The 24,250-nt window shown below is 41.9% G+C and overlaps 1 protein-coding gene across 3 annotated transcripts in view; it reads right to left on the bottom strand.

The window, feature by feature from the left end:
- Nucleotides 1-8,016: 8,016 nt before the first annotated feature.
- CEP89 (centrosomal protein 89) overlaps nt 8,017-24,250 on the bottom strand; it is a 58,192-nt gene continuing 41,958 nt past the window's right edge. For all 3 annotated transcript variants that reach the window (XM_088800191.1, XM_088800193.1, XM_088800192.1), the window contains 5 exons: nt 23,984-24,151; nt 23,210-23,351; nt 20,313-20,402; nt 13,330-13,499; nt 8,017-8,370 (listed from right to left, as the gene is read on the bottom strand). In XM_088800191.1, coding sequence (XP_088656317.1) covers nt 8,136-8,370; nt 13,330-13,499; nt 20,313-20,402; nt 23,210-23,351; nt 23,984-24,151 — 805 coding nt within the window. In that variant the 3' untranslated portion in view covers nt 8,017-8,135. The remainder of the gene's footprint in view (nt 8,371-13,329; nt 13,500-20,312; nt 20,403-23,209; nt 23,352-23,983; nt 24,152-24,250) is intronic.

Here is a 24,250-nt window from a genome sequence, read left to right as displayed (position 1 = left end):
CTCTACTTACAAGACGATACAGAATATACTCCCTGGGTCAAGGTGGCCCCCAGAGGGCTGATATTCTAACAGAAACCAAGTTGGGGGTGGGTGGGTACGATACCCCACCGCCACCGGCCACGTGGTTACTTAGCCTCTCTCCAAGCATCACGTTTCCATTCTGTAAGGTGAGGATGCGACCGGCACACGCCCCTCATGGAAGTGAGGACTGCAGAGGTGACCCATTCCACTCCAGCGCCTGTTAGTGCAGAGGCTCCCGTCTCCTTGGGCCTCTGCCGAGGGCTGAGTTGGGCCATCTTGGGGTGAGGACGCTTTGTTGAGGGTCAGAAATCTATTTCAGTTAATTTTTGGTCAATGGTGAGCGTTTCATTTCTTAAAGCTACTGTTTCTTCTTTTCATTTTTTCCCCAGCAGAGTGAGTGTTCCACCAATTAGCATAAGTCCCCCCACCTCAGGGAAAATAATCTGGATTTGTTTGAAAAACACATTTTCCCCCCAATTCTTCTTCCAAACCTTTGGCTCATTGTGTGTCGAGCTCTTCAACTACATGTCGGAAGTGTCACCTCACTGCAGTCCAATCCCTCTTACAGTGAATTTCCTCGGAAGTTTTGTTACCAGAGAGCGGGCCCTTCTCGGCGTGGTGTCCAGGGTCTTGGCGTCTTGAGCAAAGAATTGAACGAGACACAGAAATACAGTGGTGAAAGAGCAGTTTATTAGAAGTGGAAATGCACTCCAAACAGATACCATAGAGCAGGCCCGGACAACAGAGTGGCTCAAAAGGCACTGACTGGCGAGGACTTGGAGTTTTTATTTCCTTCTCTTCTAGAATGGGCTACTCCTCTCTAGACGTGGGGCTGCTTGACTAATAATGGCTAATGGTTATGGTAAACAAGGGAAAGTTTGGGCAGAGAGGGGAGGTCTTTTGGGTGGTTATTTCCCGTAGACTATATTGGACGTGCAGGAATGTTACCTGACGTATCCAGGTGTCTTGGAGACCCAGTTCCTGTCTCTAACTGCCTGCCTTATGTCCCCCTTGAGAAACATGACCCCCATAAGTCTCTGTGGGGCACTGAGGGACAGGAGATGTCTTCTTCTGTATCTGCTTCCTGCTGAGTGTGGCCGTTGTCCCTACCTACTGGGGATTCACGGGACTCTCGCCCTATCTGATCTTAGATGAGCAGAAGGGGTCTCAAAGTCCGCCTGGAGGACCATGTTGACCTCTGTGGTCGGGAGGTACTGGAAGTCTTGATGGGGCATCATTTGTATCCCAACGGCCCCTAGATGAGGAGAGAGACATTTTAGTTAATAGAGTTAAAAGTGTTGGCCCAAGAAGCAGGACTCAAAGCCACTGACACAGGGTGACTGCGTGATGAAAAATTGTTCGGCTTCATGGAGCCTGGCCTTTCTTCTGGTTTAACTGGTCATTCGGTTACTGTTCACCTGGGAGCGAGGCCTGGAAAGAGCGCTGTGCTACAATGAGCGTAGTCAACAGACATTAATCGCAAGCTTCAGGATAATTATCTAAAGCAGCGGGTAGGAGATTTCTGTGATTCAGGTTAGAAACAATCTATTATTTATGATTAAGAAACTGATTTGAAAACTGATTATAACCAGGGGCTATGGAGCCAAAACACTAGGGAAAAGAAAACTTAGAGTTTCTATAGTGAGAAGCCCTTTTGTTTGGCCTATATCAGTTTCATGTTATTTTTTCCCCATAAACTCCATTATTTAAGTTTCTGCTAAAGCGCTTAACCTTCACTTCCAAACTGCTTTTTGCAATTGCAAAGATGCTTGAGGTTAGAAGACATTAACACCGCCTGCATTTTATTTGATCATCTTATATTTGGGGCATATCTGGTTCCCTTCTCCTGCAATGGTTTTTAAAGACATGTCTAGTCTGGCAGTGTAAATCCATTTCTCCATAGCCTCTTGGCATCTTGTCCTCTGATTCACCTTCCTCCATGACAGAGGCAGCGTCAAACCTTCAGACAGATGTTATATCTTTCTTTACCACTTAAAGTTTGTTCCAGACCTGCCTCCAAGTTTTCAAACATTTTTCTGTTCCCAGTTTCACTCGGTCTTACATTCCTTCCCATTGGTGCTGACAGTAGCTCAGAGCTTTGGGAGGACCCAAAACACCATATAACAGGTATTCACTTACCTACCTGAGTTCCAACCGGAAGAACTTGTGAAGAGTCAGCGGAATAAGCAAAGTCTTTAAATGGTAAGGATTTACAGTCTAACCATAAAATAATTAGCAAGGAAAGCACAATTTAAAAGCGCTTATCTGGGAAACAATCTAAGTCTATATATATCTGAGAACTATTAAAGCAATGCAATTTTACCTTTGAACTTTGTCCATTTTTGAGAGATAATTTTTTTATACTTTATTTATTTATTTTGACAGTCAATATTGTTTTATATTAATTTCAGGTGTATAGCATAGTGGTTATGATATGGGCCAAACGAAAGGGCTTCTCACTATAGAAACTCTAAGTTTTCTTTTCCCTAGTGTTTTGGCTCCATAGCCCCTGGTTATAATCAGTTTTCAAATCAGTTTCTTAATCATAAATAATAGATTGTTTCTAACCTGAATCACAGAAATCTCCTACCCGCTGCTTTAGATAATTACCCTAAAGCTTGCGATTAATGTCTGTTGACTATGCTCATTGTAGCACAGCGCTCTTTCCAGGCCTCGCTCCCAGGTGAACAGTAACCGAATGACCAGTTAAACCAGAAGAAAGGCCAGGCTCCATGAAGCCGAACAATTTTTTATCACGCAGTCACCCTGTGTCAGTGGCTTTGAGTCCTGCTTCTTGGGCCAACACGTTTAACTCTATTAACTAAAATGTCTCTCTCCTCATCTAGGGGCCGTTGGGATACAAATGATGCCCCATCAAGACTTCCAGTACCTCCCGACCACAGAGGTCAACATGGTCCTCCAGGCGGACTTTGAGACCCCTTCTGCTCATCTAAGATCAGATAGGGCGAGAGTCCCGTGAATCCCCAGTAGGTAGGAACAACGGCCACGTTCAACAGGAAGCAGATACAGAAGACATCTCCTGTCTCTCAGTGCCCCACAGAGACTTATGGGGGTCATGTTTCTCAAGGGGGACATAAGGCAGGCAGTTAGAGACAGGAACTGGGTCTCCAAGACACCTGGATACGTCAGGTAACATTCCTGCATGTCCAACATAGTCTATGGGAAACAACCACCCAAAACCATTAGCCATTATCCATCACAGGTATCTATCAAGCAGCCCCACAAATAGAGAGGAGTAGCTCACTCTATTGTAGAAGAGAAGGAAATAAAAACACCAAGTCCTCCTCAGTCAGCACCATTTGAGCCACTCTGTTGTTTGGGCCCACTCTTATCTCTTTGGAGTGTACTTTCACATCTAATAAACTGCTCTTTCACCACTGTATTTCTGTCTCATTCTTTGCTCGAGACGCCTAGAACCCGGACACCACGCCAAGGGCCTGCTCTCCCGTAATATTATCTCATGGGCGGATTGAAAACTAGAGGATGGGGACAAGGGAGCACAGAGCACCCAGCACGAAGGCAGAAAGCCCACCTCCGAGCCCTTGGCCAGGGGTCTTGACCAGTTTAAGGAAGCTGCCTCATGGATTCCTCCCGTGGCAGGGAGGATTCACTTTGACAAATTGGGTTGACAAATACACTTTGTCAATCCAACCAGGGTCCTCACCAACTACCTTTGTCCTGCTTTTAGAGACACTAGCCAGTAAAAGCAGCCCAGGAGGCTCCTGCCAAGCCTATGTAAGCTAGAAGAAAACCCCGGTCCTGCTTCCCTACACCACTACCATCACCCACTCCACCACTGTCAAAAATGAGAAAAACTCAAGCCCAGGAGGATGGAAAGACCAGATGCCATGGGGCCCCACCCTTGGAACCCACTGCCTCCAGGAAACCCAATAAGGCACAGACCAGCCATGTGCCCTCTCCCACCTCCTGACTGCCAGCTACTCTAACTGCTGACACCAGCCCAGCTGGAATAGAGCCATGGGACCTGGTCACACGAAGCCCTCCCTATGCTGCCCAGGCTTGCTCTGCAGTATTTTGGACTTATGACATTTCCAGTCTTAAAAGAGGATTCAGATTTCAGCTTAGCACCCAAGAGAGTCAGCCTTCAGGTGTGGGATTTGCATGCCAGCTCAGCCCAACCTTTGCTACCCCAGGCCTGGAGAGGGCATTCCTTAGCTGCCCAGGTTGGTGACTGCCACCCTCTACTGCTGCAGACAGTACCCAGGATGAGGGGCCCAGGTCCAACGCTAGCTGAGCACCAGGGGCCAAATGCCAAGATACGCTTTTCCTTAAACCTATTTCCTCTAGTTACTGGCCGCACCCAGTATTGGTGAAGGTTTAGGACAGCCAGAACTCTCACACAGTGCTTGGTGGGGGGAACAGAAAATGGTACAAGCACTTAGGAAATAGATCTGGAGGGAACCTTCCAGAACACTGTTCTGTATTTTTGGTGGTAGTTAAATAGGTGAACATGTTCAGAATTGTACATTTTATCGTAACTAAGTAAGCTTCAATAAAGCATTGTTTAAAAAAAACACACTGAAAGACAATGTAGGGTGTCAGATGGGTACTGGAATTATGGGGGGATCACTTCATAGATTATATAGATGCCTACCCACTGCACTGTACATCTGAAACTAATATAAAATATAGTGGTACCTCGGTTTTCGAACATAATACATTCCGGAAGACCATTTGAGTTCTGAAACGTTCAAAAACCGAGGCACGGTTTCCTCATAGAAAGTAACGCAAAATGGATTAATCCGTGCCAGACCTTTAAAATCAACCCTAAAACTGCAAATTTAGCATGAATTTTACTAGCTAATGATACCATAGATCCATTAAATTTACGGCATTCGCAAACTGAAATGTTCATCAATGGAGACATTCGTAAACCGAGGTACCACTGTACATTAAATCTCAACTATAATTAAATATATATATGAGGTGTGATCAAACAATATGGTGAATGTTTAAATAAAAAAATGTATTATAGGGGGGTGGGGGTGGGAGATGAAGGTAAGGGGGATCAAATATATGGTGATGGAAGGAGAACTGACTCTGGGTGATGAACACACAATGGGATTTATAGATGATGTAATACAGAATTGTACACCTGAAATCTATGTAATTTTACTAACAATTGTCACCCCAATAAATTTAATTAAAAAAAGTATTACAGTAAAAAACACATTGCCATTAATCAAAATACTCCTCCTGGCTTCAAACACACTTATCCCATCGTTCTTGCCACTTTCTGAAGCAGTTCTGGAAGTCCTCTTTGGTGAGTGTCTTTAGTTGTGCTGTTGTGGCTGCCTCGATGTCCTGAATCATTTTGACTTTGGGGAAGAGACAAAAGTCACATGGTGCCAGATTCGGTGAATAAGGTGGAGGAGGACACACCGTAATGTTTTTATTTGACAGAAATTGCTGTACCAGAAGTGATGTGTGACATGGAGCCTTTATGTTGTGATCACAAAATACAGTGACTGCTGCTGCTGAGTGCCACCCAACAGAAGGGCAGGGACCTTCAATATGGGAAGCGGTGCATTGAACCTTAGCATAATAACAGTGTGTGACAAGTTTCAACTTGTTCAGTGCAGTCAGTCGGGTGTGAGCTACAGTTGAGAAAAGGTGTGTTTTAAAGTGTGCCACAAATCATCCTCCATCGTGACAACGCTCTGTGTTACACATTGCTTCTGGTATACAGCACTGTCTGTCAAATAAAAACATTACAGTGTATCCTCATCCACCTTATTCACTGGATCTGGCACCATGCGACTTCTGGCTCTTCCTAAAGTCAAAATGATTCAGGATGTGGAAGCAGCCACGATAGCAGAAGTAAAGACATTCATGAAAGAGGATTTCCAGAACTGCTTCAGAAAGTGGCAAGAATGATGGGATAAGTGTGTTGGAAGGGAGGGGGAGTATTTTGAGGGGGATTAATAGCAATGTGTCTTTTACTGCAATTTTTAAAAAAATTTAAAGTCACTGTATTTTTTTTTATCATACCCCATATATTTGCTGAATATATCAATCAAAATCAACAGAATTCAAAATTTTCTCCTTTCTCCTTAGAGTTTGATAACCCCACTGCTCTATATAGAATGAAGCTATTGGAAAAGGGTAGTAGTGTTTCCCATTTTCCTCAGAGGTCGAGGTGCAAAGGAGTCACTTCTGATCCCACTGTCCCTCTGCATGGGTCAAATGGGAAATTGAGGACAGCTTCTCACCTGCTCTCATGCCCACTCTTTCCACTCAGTCCTGACTTCCCCAGGACTGCTTTTTAGTAATGCCAAAGGCAGCAGGGCTCACTTGGGTTCCTGGATCCTGTTTTAAAATTCTTTGCCTTGGGTTACTTTCAAACAGGACCTTTCTAGAAACATATAAAGCCTCCCCCAGGACCAAGAAAGAATGGAACTGGCTCCTGGTGAGACTGGAAACCTGTAGGATGAAGTGGGAAGGTACCTCTTTCCCAGCAGTCCAAGGTCTGTCTCCTTGGACCGGTCTGGCCTCATTGCCCACCCCAACCTCCAGGCCCAAAGCCTCTCCTCTGCTCCTGATCGCCTGTCCATTCTTTAAGCCCAGGACACTGCAGTTCCTCCACGAAGCAGCCCAGCAGTCTGGTCTCCACCTCTCGCTGCCTTGTTTCGTAGCTTTGCCCACCTTGTTCTCCTTTGCATCCTGGACTCTGAGCTCATCTGCCACCCAGCAGGAGGCTGGCAGAGCCGAGTGCTGCACGACTCCCAGCCCTGCCAGGGCACGCAGCCAGGGATTGCTGAACTTGCAAAGGACATTTGTAATGTGTAATAATAAACTTAAAGCAGAAATGTGAAAATGTGCACTCCTCAAGGAATAAAATGTTCTCAGAGAAGGCAGGAAAAAGACAGGGATGACAAAAGTGGTTCTCTAGCTGATGTGCTAATGGCAATGTTCCCACAGACAAGCCACCCCTGCGCACAGGTCTGGAAGGTGAAAGACTGGGGGGCTGCTGCCACCTTTCAGCCTGTCTACTTCAAAGTTATTTGCTAAGTCATCTCCTAGGGAGATGATACACAGTTTTAAATCCTGGTGAGTCTTTCTGCCCCTGGTAAAATGACAATAAATCACAATTGTGTAACCGTTGAACAAGTTTAATAAAATGTAGAAGAACTACAGTTTTCTATCTCAACTTCCCATGTAACCAAGAGCACGTGTATAACTTTAATACATGACCGAGGACCAACACTGGTGCTCATCTGCTTACCCAAAACAACGCAGGCCTTAGCTAGGAAGGGTTCATACAAGGATTGTTCCAGGACTCTTCCTTTATGTACCACTGTCTAGGGGCCTTTGTAGCCTGATTTCCCTGGGTCCTTCCAGCATGACACGGACAAGCAGCCCTCGATAGGTGGCATGACCATCAGGAAGTCCCAGTGAATGGTCCCGAGAGGCTGGGATCCTCTACCTAGAGAGGTGGCACAGAGTGGAGCAGGACCATGGCCCCTGGCATCCTTCTCTGTGGTGGCAGTGAGGCAGGGACCCCACCTTGGGGATCAAAGTCAGGGCTCTCAAAGGGGGTGGAGGGTTATGTGGCCCTAGAAAAATGACCTTCCCAGGAGGATCGAGAAGGGCTGGGGGAAAGGGCAGAACAGGTTTTGTAAACTTACCGGGTCACAAGTACCAGCACCTTGTTTTCTCCCAGACAATCAGTACCACCCCGGAGCTAATGCACAGGTATCTCACTGCTGCACCTGATGATGGGGTCATCCAGCCAAACTTCTCTAACACACAGGATGAGCGCTCCGTCCCGCCTGGCTGTGCCCTCTGGGGCTTTCTAGGAGCCCAGAGATGGGCCAGCTCCTTCGGTCACCTGTTGACCTGAGCAAGGGGTCTCACGCAGCCCGCCTCAGCGGCCATGTGGCCAGAAGACACACACTGGCGGCTATAGTTTAGTAGCACATTGTTAAAATAAAGCAAAATGTAAAAAATGAATTAAATTTCTGAGATAGTTTATTTCTTCCTTGCCCGGAGGAGAAAACACACTGCAGTGTTAGGTGGGATTTCGCCCTTTCCTGTCCTGGTTAAGGCAGACCTTTCCAGACAGAGGGGCCCTAGCCCGGGGGCTCCCGAAGACTGGCCGGTGGTGGGGGGGTGTTCAGGTCACAGTAGCTGAAGACGTAGCCATCCATCACAGCTATCTGAGAGCTGCCGTCGAGGCCAAGATCTTCCAAAGTTCTGGTGTCCCACAGGCCTGTCCGCTCGCGGGTAGTTTGCAGAAGCGCTCGGATTCTTTGGTTTTCCTTGGAGGTAGATTGCCAAACGACTTCAAGCTCATCTTCCATGGCTCTGAGAGAAATCAACACAACAAAGGAAGAGTTGTAAGTAGCACCACTAAAAGCTATTCATAGAGCCCTTCTGAATCCTAAAGTAGCAAGAACTCAAGTGGAAGAATGCTTCGCATCAGAGAACAGAGCCCATGGGGCTTAGGTTCTGAAGCAAAGAGGCCCAGTGTTGAATGAAGCGCCAAGGTCTCCTGGAAGTAGAAAAGAATACTAGGACACAGGCTAAAGACAACTTCTTACCTTTCCTCCCCAAGTTTTGCCTTTTCTTTTCTTTTGGCATCAATGCACATACCCTTTGTTTCACTACAGAATTAACACGCATAAAAATAAACTACAATAACTGCAGTGGTCGACCTATACACAGTGGCCTGGCTGTGGGCACCCACATGGCATGGGCCTGCAGGCCTCTCCTCTGTCCCCTCTGCTTGTCCCCACTGTGACCTGGCTGACACTCAGGCACCATTCACGGGCATCCATCCATAGAGTCACTGATGGGCCCAGACATAGAGAGTGAGTAACGGGCTGAGGAGGAGACCGTGGGGTGGTGGGGCTCATGAATAAGGACACAGCCTCCTGGCCTAGACCATGTGCCAGGAGGACGAGTGCCCAGAGGGAACCAAGGCTTGAGAAAAGGCAAGGGCAGAACAGCAGATTTTTCTGAATCAGGACTCTGTGACGGGCATAATGTGCGGTGCTGAGGAAACAGGGCAGACAAACATACCCATGTCCTCACAGGGCCATGGTCCACGAGGGGAACAGACCAGGGTGCCAATCCCCACCTCACAGGGTGATAAGCCCCATGGAGAAGTATAGGGAAGAGAACAGCAAGCCTCACCCGGGAGGAGATGCCTCGTACAGGATGGCAGGGTTGGGGAGGCCAGCTCCTTCAGAGACACTCCCAGGTGGTTAGGGAAACGTTAGAAACTGGGTTACCAGGTGGACTTAGCACTGTTGTTTAAAGAGGAGAACAATGAGACTCAGGGAGACCAGTGACATGCCCACACGTCCAGGATTCACTTTTCTTGTGAAATGTTGGTTCCTTCCAAGGCCCTGGATGCCCACTGAGTGTTAGGCACTATTTAATTAAACTTTGCCTAAAAAAATCCCCAGACCCTTTTTAGCACAAAAACACCTGGGTGTTTAATAAAGTACAGCAATCATGATAAATGAATGGCTAAACTCAAAACAAAGACTAGGGCAGGAAAAAATGAAGACTAAACTGAAATCAGAGAGGTAGGTAAACAAAATGTTGGCATTGCTTTGAGGACAAAAGCCCATAATAGAAAGCCCGATTTTTGTAGAATGGAGAATAGGTCTTGGGCCCATGTAAACTGGGTGTGAAAGAAAACCCTATACTCTCTCATGTCCACGTTTCTCCTCCTCTTCCTGGATACACGCTGAGCTATGTATTCCTGAATTAGGCAGGAACGTGGAAGCACATGAAGCATGAAGGACCCTCACAGAAAGGATGGTTGGGTGGACAACCTGCAGATCTTCAAACCTGCTCCGAGAGGCTAAGAGTCTACTGTTCTCAAATGCATTTGGGGAAAAAAAAAAGACAGAGAGAGGGAGGGAGGGAAGGAAGTAGGGAAGGAGGGAACGGAGGGAGAGAGAGAGAAAGAAAGAAAAAGAGAAAGAGAGAGAAAGAAAAAGAGAGAGAGAGAGACAGACAGAGAGAGAGAGAGACAGAGAGAGAGAAAGGAAGGCAGGAAGGAAGGGAGAAAGCGAGCTAGATAGGTCATAACTGTTCCATGAGAACTTCAAAAAATACAGTTTGAATTTACATTGTTCCCCATGATTAGGCATCGCCAGGCCCTGAATAGAGTGAACCAAGAGTGAAAAGCCAATTTTGAGACAGTCAGTCAAAAAACCCAATAGATGGGCTAAACAGTAGTACATTGAACAGAGCCAAAGAGAGAAGTTTAAAAAAAAAAAAAAAAAAAGAGTACGGCACATGGGAGTATTCAATAAGGAGGTCTAACATACATTTAATGAATTCTGGAAGAAAATTTAGAAAGAACAATAGGAAATGACCTATTTTATGAGATGGCTGAGAATTTTCTAGACTAACGAAAGACACAAAATCACACATATAACTTATACAAAGTAGGTAAGTAAAAAGAAATTCATAGTTAAAACACATAACAGTGAAACTGTAGAATACAAGAGACAGAAGAGATCTTAAAAGATAGAAGAGAAAAGATGGATCATTTATTTTTTTTAAATGACAAGACATCTTAAAAGCAACAATGAAACAGAGAAGACAATGGAATATGCTGAGAGAAAAGGCCTGTCAAGGTAGAGTTCTGCACTCAGCAAAAATCATCTTACAAGAATGAGATGAGGACAAAATGCCAATGTTTTCAGCTACACAAAACTAGAGAAAGTTACTCCCAACAGACTCTCACTAAAGAAACGTCGAAAGAGGGGCGGCCGGATGGCTTAGTTGGTTAGAGTGTGAGCTCTGACCAACAGCGTTGCCGGTTCGATTAAAGAATGTATTTTAGGAAGAAGGAAACTAATCTGAGAAATAAAGTTTGAGATATAAGAAAGAATATGTTAAAAGATAAACTGAGAAATATGAAAATTTTAATTTTTTTTAGCAAAGTTCAATTTGAATCTAGTAGCACCTCATCTAGAAGAAAAGAAAAGAAAAGAAAAGAAAAGAAAAGAAAAGAAAAGAAAAGAAAAGAAAAGAAAAGAAAAGAAAGCGACCTAGATAGGTCATAACTGTTCCACAAGAACTTCAAAAAATGCAGTTTGAATTTACATTGCTCCCCATGATTAGGCATCGCCAGGCCTAATCGTATAAAGTAAAAAACTTTTTTTTTACTTTAAAAGGAGCCGTATAAAGTAAAAAGCTTTTATAGGCAGAAAGAAGCAGGAAGAAGGAAGTTACATGAGGCAAAAAAGTAGGTTGATTATTGCAATGTTACTTTTCTTTAGGGGGCGGCAGGGACCTATCAGGCAGGTGGCCTAACTGGTGCTGACCAGGTGATTCCTGATGGACTGGTTTAAAGTTCCATTTCTGGAAGAGCTGAAACTGTAAATTAAGTCTTGGTTTGGTGATGTGGGGCTTAGCATAAACAACTACATTTGGGGCTTGTTGTCTTGCTTTTAACAATTAGTAAGGAAATAAATTGGTAAACTGTGGGTAAATCAAAATAAGCAACTATATAAAACTAATAACATTTAATTGGGGGAAGCTAAAAATAATGACATAAAATAGACCTTTGTTTATTACCTATATCTAATGACACTAGACAACAGTAGCACGTAAACTGAGAGGGAAATAATTAGATTAAAGCATAGACCTTGCAGGTGGCCGGATGGCTTGGTTGGTTAGAGTGCGGGCCCTGAACAACAGGGTTGCTGGTTCGATTCCCACATGGGCCAGTGAGCTGTGCCCTCCACAACTAGATTGAAGACAACAAGCTGCTGGAGGGGCGGCCAGATGGCTCAGTTGGTTAGAGCGTGAGCTCTCATAAACAAGGTTGCCTGTTCAATTCCCACATGGGATGGTGGGCTGCGCCCCCTGCAACTAAAAATTGAAAATAGCGACTGGACTTGGAGCTGAGCTGCGCCCTCCACGACTAGACTGAAGGACAACGACTTGGAGCTGAAGGGCCCTGGAGAGACGCATTGTCCCCCAATATTACCCAATAAAATTTATTGTTTTAAAAAAGCATAGGTCTTGCATTTGGGGAGAGAAATGTAGAGATGCTGATTAAATTGCTATTTTTTAACGTTAAATATTCATGGTGAAATTTTAAGGGTAACCTCTAAAGGGACAGAAATAGAAATGTATAACTGTTAAACCATGAAAGGGCAAAAAAATGGAATGGGGAGAAAGTGAAAAATAAAGTTCCATTCTATTAATGCAATTCTAAACCTCCCATCTGTCAAGAAATTTGGTATCGGCCCAACTTTTTATAAAGTGACTATTCCTGGTGGTAAGAATTTCTGTGACTACAGAAACCATGTTAGACAAGACTTCATTTTGCCGCGTATTAAGAAGCATTTGGGTGATGGAAAACAAACAGATAACCACATTCTGCGTGGCATCAAATACATGGATGCTACTATAACTTGAAGAAAATCACATTGGAGAGTCATTATGATTCTTCTGTATACGTCAGTGTATATTCCAGTCTGTCAAAGACAACACAGCCATTCTGAAAGGGAGGACTCAGCATGAAACCAAAACAATGTGAGGGACCACCAAGTTCAACTTCACAAGCATATGATATTCCCCAGTGTTTTTAATACACTGGCAATACTTCCTCTATCATATGTTTAAAGGGTAGAGCTGTAACTGATATAATCTGCTGATTATGATCTTCCAAAAAGGGAATGATCGGAGATTTTAAAGTTCTTGGAAATGAAAAAAAAAAAAACATTTAATCAAAAATTAATAAAATCTCACAAGAAAATGGAAAAGAGAAGAAAAAAGGGGATGACAATTAGGGAACTGAATTGATTTAGGAAGTCCAATAGTCAAACAACAGAACATTTTCAAGGAGGAATTAAAGAAAATGAAGAGCTGGGATGTAATGCACAGTATGGTGACTATAGTTAACAATACTATGTTGTGCATTAGAAAGTTGCTAACATAACAGATCTTCAGTGTTCTCACCGTAACAACAACAACATGGAGATTATGTAAGGTGAAGGATGTGTTAACTACTGTGGTAATCATTTCACAATACATACGTGTATCAAATCATCACATTGTACACCTTAGACTTACACAATGCTACATGCCAATTGCTGGGGGAAATTTTCAAAAGAAAACAAAATGAGGAGCAAATAAAAATCAAGACCAATATTAAATTCAGATAAAACTAAAATGCAAAAACAGAAATAAGCAATTAAGTAAACAAAACAGAACCAGAGGGTTTTATTGGAAAATTCTACCAAAAATTCAAAACCCAAACACGATAGGGGGCTGGGGCAGCCCTACCTTTTCTGCTGCAGGGCCTCGTCCAGGATCCCCTGCTTGTCCTGCAGCATCCGATGGAGATGCCTCATCTCTTGCTGGTACTGAGCTGTCTTGTTAGCAAAGTCCTCCTGCTGCTCTGTCAGACGGTGACTGATGTCACCCAGCTTCAGTGCTGACTGCTTCTTGTACTCCTAGCGGAGAAGGGACTCTATGAGTGAGGGGACGCTGCTTGTTGCCCAGGTCGACGGCCTCCTGGATGCATTCCCTCCCCTCCCCCTTGGGCTGTCAGAGCTATCCCCGGATAGGTCTGATCTGGGAGGGCAAGTCTGGATTATAAAAGTCATGTAACGTAATAAAAGAATTTCAAGTATAATAAAACCAAATTTCTAATTTGTATGATGCCTAGTTTTTTTAAATGCTATAAATTAGATTAAACAGGAGGACCTCGTAAGATTTGTCATATTCTATGGGTAAAGAGATGACTGAGATAAAAGACTAATTCTCTTATTTTCCTACTTACATTTTTATTGTATGGTATTTATGGTTATGAATTTCCCTCTGAGGCTTTCTAAAACTGTTGTCACATAGATTCTGACTTATAGTTCATAAGATTTATTTCTCTTTAGAAACTACAACATTCTGGAGGCAGATCCGAGATGGTGGCGTAGGAGAAACTATAGAGAACCACAGGAACTCGACCCCTCAGAAGAACACATTGGATTTAGAGCAATTCCTCCTGAGAGACAACTGAGAGGCAATTGAACATCTTCTCCACAACCACCAAGGAAGACTGAATAGAGAAGTTCAGGGAACTGGGAGAGCTCCCTGAGAGCTGAGAGAACTATTCAGGACTGGAGGAACTGGTGAACGCCATTGTGTATGTTTCCCCTGCACTTGAATAGTGGGCGGAAGCTCTCTCCAGGTTCTCTGGCGGAACTGCAGGGCCACTGTGGCACGTCCCCAGCCACGCCTCCTGGAAGTAGGTCCAGCAGGCACACAAGAGCGCCATAGCGTGCACAAATGAGGAGACTGATCTAGCAGTGCAGCAGGGTGAGGGTGGTGGTGATGGTGCTGCTGCATGTACCTAGTGGGCTAAGTGTGCACGCGGGGTGCCCCCACCCAGTGAGACTGCAGAACTGGCAAAATGCTGTGGTACCCATATGCAGCGCTATCCCTTACAGAGAAAGTGCAGAAACAGTGGGGCACTGCCACATGTGCACTCAGAGCAGCCCCGCCCAGAGCCGGTTGAGGCAACAGACGATTAAAGCAACAGGGTACTCTGAGCACACGTCGGGCAGCCCAGGCCACACCAGGCAAGCTGAAGGGCAAGGAAGCATACACACACACACAGCTGCCCTGCCTAGAACTCACTCCTTCTGACCAGGCAGCATACCAGATACTGCATGTGCCTGCCCAACTACAACTGGCCTACCGAAAACATCTGGCACAGAGATTGGGAGAGATAGCTATTTCACCTAACTCATAGGAACAAATACAGAAAGTCTAACAACATGGGAAAACAGAAGAACATGCCCCAAATGAATAAGAAAAAAACCCAGAGAAGAACTCTAATGAAATGAAGATAACTCATTTGCCTGATAAAGAATTCAAAGAAATGGTTATAAGGATGCTCACCAAACTTGAGAGTAGAACAGCGGAACTCAGAGAGCACTTCAACAAAAAGTTAGAAAATGTAATAAAGAACCAATCAGAGATAAAGAATACGGTAAATGAAACGAAGAATAAATTAGAAGGAATTGAAAGCAGTTTAGTTAATACATAAGAATAGATTAGCAACCTGGAAGACAGAACAGTGGAAATCACCCAAACAGGACAGCAAAATGAAAAAAGAATTTTAAAAACGAGGATAGTGTAAGGGACCCCCGGGACAACATTAAGTGCTCCAATGTCGGCATTATAGGGATTCTAGAAGGAGAAGAGCAAGAGAAAGGGGAAGAAAATATGTTTGAATAAATAATGGCTGAAAACTTTCCTAATCTGGGGAAGGAAACAGACACTCAGGTCCAGGAAGCACAGGGCGTTCCAAACAAGATGAACCGAAAGAGACCCACATCAAGACATATTCTAATTAAAATGGCAAAAGTAAAAAAAAAGCAAGACAGCAAGAAGTAAACAAGTCACATACAAGGAAAACCCCACACCGTTATCAGCTGATTTCTCAGAGGAACTTTACAGGACAGAAGGGAGTGGCAGGAAAATGTTTACAGTGCTAAAAGGAACTTATGACCTAGAATATTGTATCTGGCAAGGTTATCATTCAGAATTGAAAGAGTTTCCCAGACAAGCAAAAACTAAAGGAGTTCACTACCACTAAACCAGCTTTACAAGAAACGTTAAAGGGTCTTTTTTATGCAGAGAAGAAAAGGCTATATAACCAGAAATAAGAAAATACTGGAAAGAAAATCTCACTGGTAAAGGCAAATATATAATAAACACAGTGAATCAACCACTTACAAAAGCTAATATGAAGGTCAAAAGACAAAAGTAGCAAAATTTACTAAAACTATAATAAATAGGTGATACACAAAACAAAAAGATATAAAACACAATGTCCAAAACATAAACAGTGGTGGGGGGAGTAAAAAATGTAATGCTTTTAGAATACATTTGAAGTTTAATGCCTAACAGCTTAAAATAGACTGCTATAGATATAGATAGATGGATATATATGAACCTCATGGTAACCACAAACCTAAAAACACAAAAAAAATACAAAAAATAAAGAGAAAGGAACCCAATCAAAACAGAAATGAAAATGAGCAAATCAAAAGGAAAGAGATCAAGAGAAGAAGGAACAAAAACAAAACAAACAAAATAGCGATAAGCACATACCTATCAATAATTACTTTAAATGTAATGGACTAAATGCTCCAATCAAAAGACATAGGGTGGCAGAATGGATAAAAAAGCAAGACCCATCTATATGCTGCCTACAAGAGACTCACTTTAGTTTGAAAAGACATACAATAGACTAAAAGTGAAGGGATGGAAAAAGGCATTCCATGCAAATAGAAAAAAAAGAAAGCCAGTGTAGTAATACTCCTATCAGACAAAACAGACTTTAAAACAAAGAATGTAAAAAGAGACAAAGAAAGACATTACATAATGAGAAAGGGGTCAATCCAAGAAAAGGATATAACAATTGTAAATATGTACCCAACATAGGCACACACAAAGATATGAAGCAAATATTAATGGACATAAAGGCAGAAATTAACAGTAATATAATACTCCTCTTACCTCAGTGGATAGATCATACACACAGAAAATTAGTAAGGATTTAATGACCTTAAATGCCACATCAGGTCAGACTAATTTAGTAGACATTTATGGAGCACTTCATCAAAAAACTGCAGATTATACAATTTTCTCAAGTGTACATGGAACATTTACCAGGACAGATTACATAGTACGCCATAAAAAACAAGCTTTGATAAATTCCAAAAGATTGAAATTATAACAAGCATATTTTCTGACCACAATGGCCTAAAACTTGAAATCAACTATAGAGAGAAAACAGGAAAAAATATATATATATGTGGAGATTAAACAATAGGCACTAAACAACTAGTGGATCAAAGAGGAAGTCAAGCAGAAAATAAAAAACTACCTTTGGATAAATGAAACTAAAAACACAACTTTACAAAATGTATGGGATTCAGCAAAAACAGTTCTAAGAGGAAAGTTCATAGCCATACAGGCCTATTCAAAAAAGCCAGAAAAGTCCCAAATAAACAATCTAACTTTACACCTAAAGGAACTAGAAAAAGAAGAACAAGCAAAACCCAAAGTAAGTAGAAGGAAGGGAATAATAAAGATCAGAGTAGAAATAAACAAAACATAGACTGAAAAAAACAGAAAAGATTGATGAAACTAAGAGCTGGTTCTTCGAAAGGATAAATAAAATTGACAAACCTTTAGCAAGACTCATCAAGAAAAAAAAAGAAAAACCAAATAAATAAAATCAGAAAGGGGAGATTATAACCAACACCACAGAAATACAAAGGATCATTAAAGACTACTATGAACAATTATATGCCAACAAGTTGGACAATCTAGAAGAAATAGATAAAATCTAAAAACATACAACCTTCCAAGACTAAATAAGGAATAAACAGAGAATCTGAACAGACTGATCACTACACTGAAATTGAAGCAGTAATCAAAATTCCCAACATACAAAAGCCCAGTACCAGATGGCTTCACAGGTGAATTTTACCAAACATTTAAAACAGAATTAGTATCTATCCTTCTCAGACTATTCCAAAAAGTTGAAGAGGAAGGACTCCTTCCGAACTTATTCTATAAGGCCAGCATTATCCTGATACCAAAACCAGACAAAGACACTACCAAAAAAGAGAAATACAGACCAATATCCCTGATGAACATACACGTAGATGCAAAAATTCTCAACAAAATACTAGCGAACCAAATTCAACCATGCTCAAGTGGGATTCATACCAGGAATACAGGGTGGTTCAACATCCACAAAACAATGTGATCTATCATATCAAAAAAACCAAGGATAAAAATCACATGATTATCTCAATAGATGCAGAAAAAGCATTTAACAAAGTTCAACATCCATTTATGATAAAAACTCTCAACAAAGTTGGTATAGAGGGAACTTAAACTCAAACTGATATGGTTATATATGACAAGCCCACAGCTAACTCAATGTTGAAAAGCTTTTCCTCTAAGATCAAGAACAAGACGAAGACACCCACTCTCATCACTATTATTCAATATAGTATTGGAAGTCCTAGCCACAGCAATCAGACAAGAAAAAGAAATAAAAAGCATCCAAATTGGAAAGGGAAAAGAAAAACTGTCACTATTTCCACATGATGTGATACTATAGAGAAAACCCTAAAAAATCCACCAAAAATAACAGAATTAATAAATAAATTCTGTAAAGTAGCAGGATACAAAATTAAAACACAGAAAGCTGCCACAGTTCCATAGGCTAATAATGAATGATCAGGAGAAATTAAGAAAATAATCCCATTAACAAACGCATCAAAAAGAATATCTAGGAATAAATTTAACCAAGGAAGTAAAAGACCTGTATTCTGAAAACTATAAGACACTGAAGAAAGAAATTGAAGAGGACACAAATAAATGGAAGGATACACCGTACTCATGGATTGGAAGGATTAATATCATTAAAATGACCATACTACCCAGAGCCATCTACAGATTCAACGTAATCCCTATCAAAAGACCAATGGCATTCTTTTTAGAACTAGAACAAATAATCCTAAAATTTAAGTGGAATCACAAAAGACCTGAATAGCCACAGCAACCCTGAGAAAGAAGAAAGTTGGAGGTATCATGATACTGGTTATCAATCTACACTACAAAGCTATAATAATCAATACAGTATAGTACTGGCACAGAAACAGACACAAAAATCAATGGAACCAAATAGAGAGATCAGACATAAACCCTTGCATATATGGTCAATTAATCTAAAACAAACACTTATTGGGTGCTTTCTACTACTTTAGGAACATAACCAATAAACATAATAATAAATAAATTACATAGTCTGCTAGAAGGTGATCTTGTCTTCAGGAGAAACAATAAAGCAAAGTAATGAGAATCAGGAGTGTGGACAAATGGATGACCAGAAACTAAATAGTGAAGGTATGTTTCATTGGTAAGATGACACAGGTGTTTTTCCAGGACCCATCAGCTCCAAGTCAGTCGTTGTCTTCAATCTAGTTGTGGAGGGTGCAGCTCACTGGCCCATGTGGGAATCAAACCGGTGACCTGGGTGTTATGAGCGCTGTGCTCTAACCACTGAGCAAACCGGCCACCCCCAAAAACTTTATGTTTTTGTTACTTAAGCAATATTTATGAAACAAAGGAAAAATAAAATCTATTCTTTGCAACAGGGCACACCTTTGGGTCTGAGCAATTTTAAGTCAAATGTCATTTAACTTTTTAAAAGTAAATAATTCAGGACTAAACCTTATGTTTCCTAAAATAAAATAAACTCACAACATACATTTACATATATACATATATATATATATACACACACACAATACATATACATACATACATACATACACACACACACACGCACACACACACATCAATATCTAAATCTGTATCTACATATCTATTTCTATACCATTCACCCACTACTATGAGTATTTACACACGGCCAGTCAATGTTTCGATTTGCTTTTCCTGGTTTGTTGATTTTCCAACATACCACTGTCATCAATCTATTTCTCCACTTACCACTGTCCTACACACATGCACTAGAGCCCAAAGGTCCGAGATCTTGTTCCCCATGCTTGGAGCTACATGCCCTCAGAGTCCCTTCCCCTTCAAAACCCACAGGCTTACTGCCCTCCATCTAGGACTCAACCCTACTGGTCCTCTCCTGCCCCTGCCCTGTCCAGGAGCAGCCAGTTTGGCTGGTGAGGCTGAGGATGCAAGCTGAGACCAGCAGTCAGAATGCAGGGCAGGAGATGATGAGTGCAGATGACGCAGATGATGGGGAGGAGAAAGGAGGTCGGGGGAGGGAGGTGGCCAAGGGGAGGAGAGTTGGTACAGTGAGAATGGCTTTCCTGGGCAAAGAAACTGGAGGGTGCAATCGGGATTAAGCAAGAGAGGAACAGGTCAACCCTGCTCTCTAACTGAATCAATTACTGAACTAGGCTTGATCATAAAGCCTGGACATTAACTTAAGGACATAGCCTGGGGATTTTTCTGTATCTTTTTTTTTTTTAACACCTGCGTGGTATCTTATTGTGCACATGAACTGAAATTTATTTAATGAAAGATGCTATTTCTGAAGAGGGGCTATCTCTGCCAGTGAAACCCACACTGCTTGACTCTATGTATGATTAGCACTATATACATGCAAAATGCATCACTTTCTTAAACACAGAAATCTGCACACAGTTCCCATTTGAAAGTCGTTCCCATTTGAATGGAATCTCTAAGGCTAAGTGACCACTTACCTTGACTTTTTCCTTTAACCTTCCCAAGCGAATGTTGCTTTCTACGATTTCGTCGATTATTCCGTGCTTCTCACTTCCTAAACATTGCGCCTAAGGAGAAAGGTGAAAAGAAAAGTAATGAGCTCTCAGTTTTACAGAAAAAATTAAAAGAACAGAAAGTTCTTCTGCAAAGAATATTACTACTCACAAGTAGTCTCTATTCTGCGACTTGTCCAGGCCCGACCCCCTTTGGCACCCCGACCTCGATTCCCACTCCCTCTGTGAGGGCTGTGGCCAGAACTTGGGCCAACAGCCAAAGAGGGGCGAGAGCTCCAACAGCATGCTGGGAGCCCCTGCAGGGCACAGGGGAATGTGAGAGGGTTAAGGGCTTCTAGTGGCTTCTCTATTCTTATGGAATATACCATTCCTTCAATCATATGCAAGGAATACTACCAAGATGCAAATAAACTTTAACTTGACTTATTTGAATAATTACAAAATTAAGGATAACACTATGAATGCACAATGCCATTCTCCAAACATCATAGGCAGTATCTCCAAGATGGATGTCATTTGAAGCTGAATGAGGTACATTAATATCTACATGGGACATGAACAACTATGCTCTATAAATTAGCTATTTCAAATGGTAAAATTTAAAAAAAAGTGAAAGTGAGCATTCCTTCTAAAGTAAGCTCGTAGTGGCAATCTGATTTCCAGAAAGGAAAAATAAGATAAAAAGAGTTAAATAATTTGCCACAGGCCACATGGAAAATACATCCTAAAGGCAAGATTAGAAATTAAGATGCCAGTTATCAATAAATTAAGACACAAGGGGCTCTCACAAGGCCTGGGAGACCAGGACAGGGTAAGGTAGGGGTGTCTAGCCCACAATCCCAGGACAGGGCAGAGGCAGCCAGTACCAGTCCTGAACCCCACCCAGAGGGGCTGGCATTGGGGCTCCCAAGGGCAAGGACCCTGTAGGGCCAAGGGGACAGCAGAACCTATGTGTACACAGACATCCCTCATGGTGGGCGGAGCGAGGGTGGGATGAGAGCAGGTCCCCCAACACCTGAGGGAGTCTGAGGATTCTAAACTCAGGCCTGGCTTTCAGGCCATATGAACAAAGGTCAAGGCAGGAGGAGAAAACACATTTCATCGACAGTCTTAGTTTGAAACGTTTAAGTGTTTGAACACACAGTATTTGGCTTCCATTTATATTTCCATTCTGGTCCCACAAATATGAGGGGTGGGCCTAAGGGGGACCATCTGAGGGTCAGGAAGGATCTCAGCTTCATGATGGAAGCCTGAGCTGCTCTCTGGCCCATGTGGCCCTGCATCTTAGGGGAACCTGTGCATCCTGCCCTGCAAATAAGATGGCTTTGCCTTCACAGTGGCACAGACACATGGAAGCCGGGTCCCCATGCATATTTGCTAGATGCACAGGTTCGTTTGACACTGTGTTTTCCAACAAGCTTTCTCTTTGCCCTCTTGATATCCCAGTGGGTAAGCCCGGGAGGCAAAGCAGAAGGGGAAACAGGTGCTCAGCGCTGCTTTTAGAAAATGCCCGAGAGTCCAGCACTTGGGTTGGGAAAGGGACTTCTCAGGAAAGAGACTACTGGGTCCGGAAGTCTGCATGCTTTTAAGGCTCCTACCATGCCATGTCACTCAAAGGGCTTTTAAAAGACTCAGGGAAGGACCTAGAAATCACTGGTAACGTATAACCAGACTTACCACACTCCACCAGCAACTAATATAAAAAAAATTTTTTGGTAACATAAATATAAGTACAGAATGGTATAGCTCAAGACTGGCTCAATTAGCATTTTTTTAATCACAAGATTGACATTTTCTCCCAAGAGCTGTGTACTATTTATATTTCCTCTTATATAAATGATGGTTAAAACCTATGTCCATTTTACTATGGAGGAACTTAGTATCTTTCCAACAAGTGCGAATAAGTCTGTGACACATCCTGACAGACTCTCCACACTTCATTCACCTTGGAGAAGGGCCGAGTTACTTTCAAGTTTGCCAATTTGACTCTCTCAGAACCCTGCAGGTCTCTCTTGTAATGACATCCATTAAACTGTTTCTTCTAATCCTACACTACCACCGATTTGCAACAGTGCTTACATAAACATGTTTAAATGTACATAAGCAATGTGTGTTTAATGTAGAAGAATCATAAAATGCAGATAAGTAAAACAATTTTGAAAAATCTCCTGAAAGTCCACCACTTGTAATATCTGTTATGTTTTATAGTAAATCCTACCAGACTTTTTTTCAATGCCTATAACTTGGCACAGCATCTATCTTCTTTCACCGTACAACCTGTTGTAGACATCTTTGAAAAATCCATGTGGAGATGCCAAGAATCATCCCCATGGCATCACTCGTGCTGCCTGGGTCGTGCGGCATCATCTAGGACCACCAATAACTTACTCAGTTCCCTTCCTTGGGACTGGTGCTATTAAAGACAATGTGGGATGAATATCACTGTGCCCTTTAAACTATGTCCTCAGAAAGAACTCTATCTAACCTGTCTGTGATTCTTATGTTTTATCCTCAAACAGGGACTATTCTGTCAGCTTTACACAGAGAATATATAGGTGCAACTATGTGTGTAATAAACACCGGATGACTACTGTTCCTACTTAGTTAAATGGACTAATTTCATTAGTTTACCTTCTAAAATATCATTTGCCATTATTTAAAAGTTTGGGTTATTTGCCTTTCAAAAATGTTTTTTCCCCATGGGTGAAAGATAAAATTTTGGAGAATCTGAAAATTTGATGTTGAAATTTTAAAAGGTGAAGCTTTTTATGAATAATTTTGTTTAAAAAAAAAAAAAAAACTCTTAAAATTATGTTTGCATATTAATTTACAGTGTATCTGAAGTAATTGAGGAAACCTACCAAACACATAAAATGGTCACGTTCCTGGGTTACATTCTCTGCCAAGTCAACAAGATATGCCAGGTACTGGTGAGTAGATATTTCATCTTCCATGGCTCTTTCCATTTCTTTTTTGAGGACATCAATTTTCTTTTGAGATCGCCTATAAAATTCCCCCAAATGGTGGAATAAAAAACTTATTAGCCTGAATGGCTAGGGCAGAGTGAGTATCTGTATTATAAAAACAGCAAGTATGTTAGCATTTAAATGTTATTCTTCAGCAACCTAAATCTGTAAGTTTCAAAGTGAGGAAAGGTAACAACTTAATTTCAAGCCAAGCATAATTACTGACTTAAAGTCAAGTCAATAGGAACCACAAAATGCTTAACTCAATTAATAGGCTAATTATATATTATTCTATTAATTTTTTTGGTTCATGTTCTAAAAGACTCTTTTGAAAAAGAAATTCAGTAATATCATAGTAGACTTTGGGGAAATGGTTAGGAAAGTATTTCTAGAGCTTTCAGAGTCTTCGGGTCATATATTACGACTACCAACCCTATGTGAGCTATAGACATGAGAACAGTTGGTTAATGCTGGTCAACAGAAAAGCTTTTACTATACTTATATTTTGATATCCAATAATGTCAATTATTTTCTTTTTTATAGCCAATATCAGGAAAAGAATATTCTTCAATTGCTTTTCTTTAACTATTGAAAAAACAGGTTAAGAAAAAATATATATAGCTGCAGAAAGGCTGGGGGTAAAAAGAAAGAAAAACACTATATAAAAACCTATTTATTTTCTGTGCCTTTCCAAGTTCAGCTTCCAGCGCTTTGTTTCTGGCTGTCAGATCGTTCTTTTCTAACAACAGGCTCTTTCTCTGCACTTGCAGGACCGCCAGCTTTTCCGTCAACTCTTCCATCTCAGCACTTTCTTTCTCTTCTTCCTTCTGCAACTGGCTGATGGACAAAAACATCATAGGCTTGTATGCAATATGCTGAGGTTAAACTGAGGCAGCCATCGCTAGGCTAGTGATACACAGCCCAGCCCTCTGGCCC

The sequence above is a fragment of the Rhinolophus sinicus genome, chromosome 8, assembly GCF_057876585.1.
Source record: "Rhinolophus sinicus isolate RSI-liver-muscle chromosome 8, RSI-T2T, whole genome shotgun sequence".
Taxonomy (NCBI): Eukaryota; Metazoa; Chordata; class Mammalia; order Chiroptera; family Rhinolophidae; genus Rhinolophus; species Rhinolophus sinicus.
Note: the sequence above shows the minus strand (reverse complement) of the source record. Positions and strands in the feature narration are given on the sequence as shown.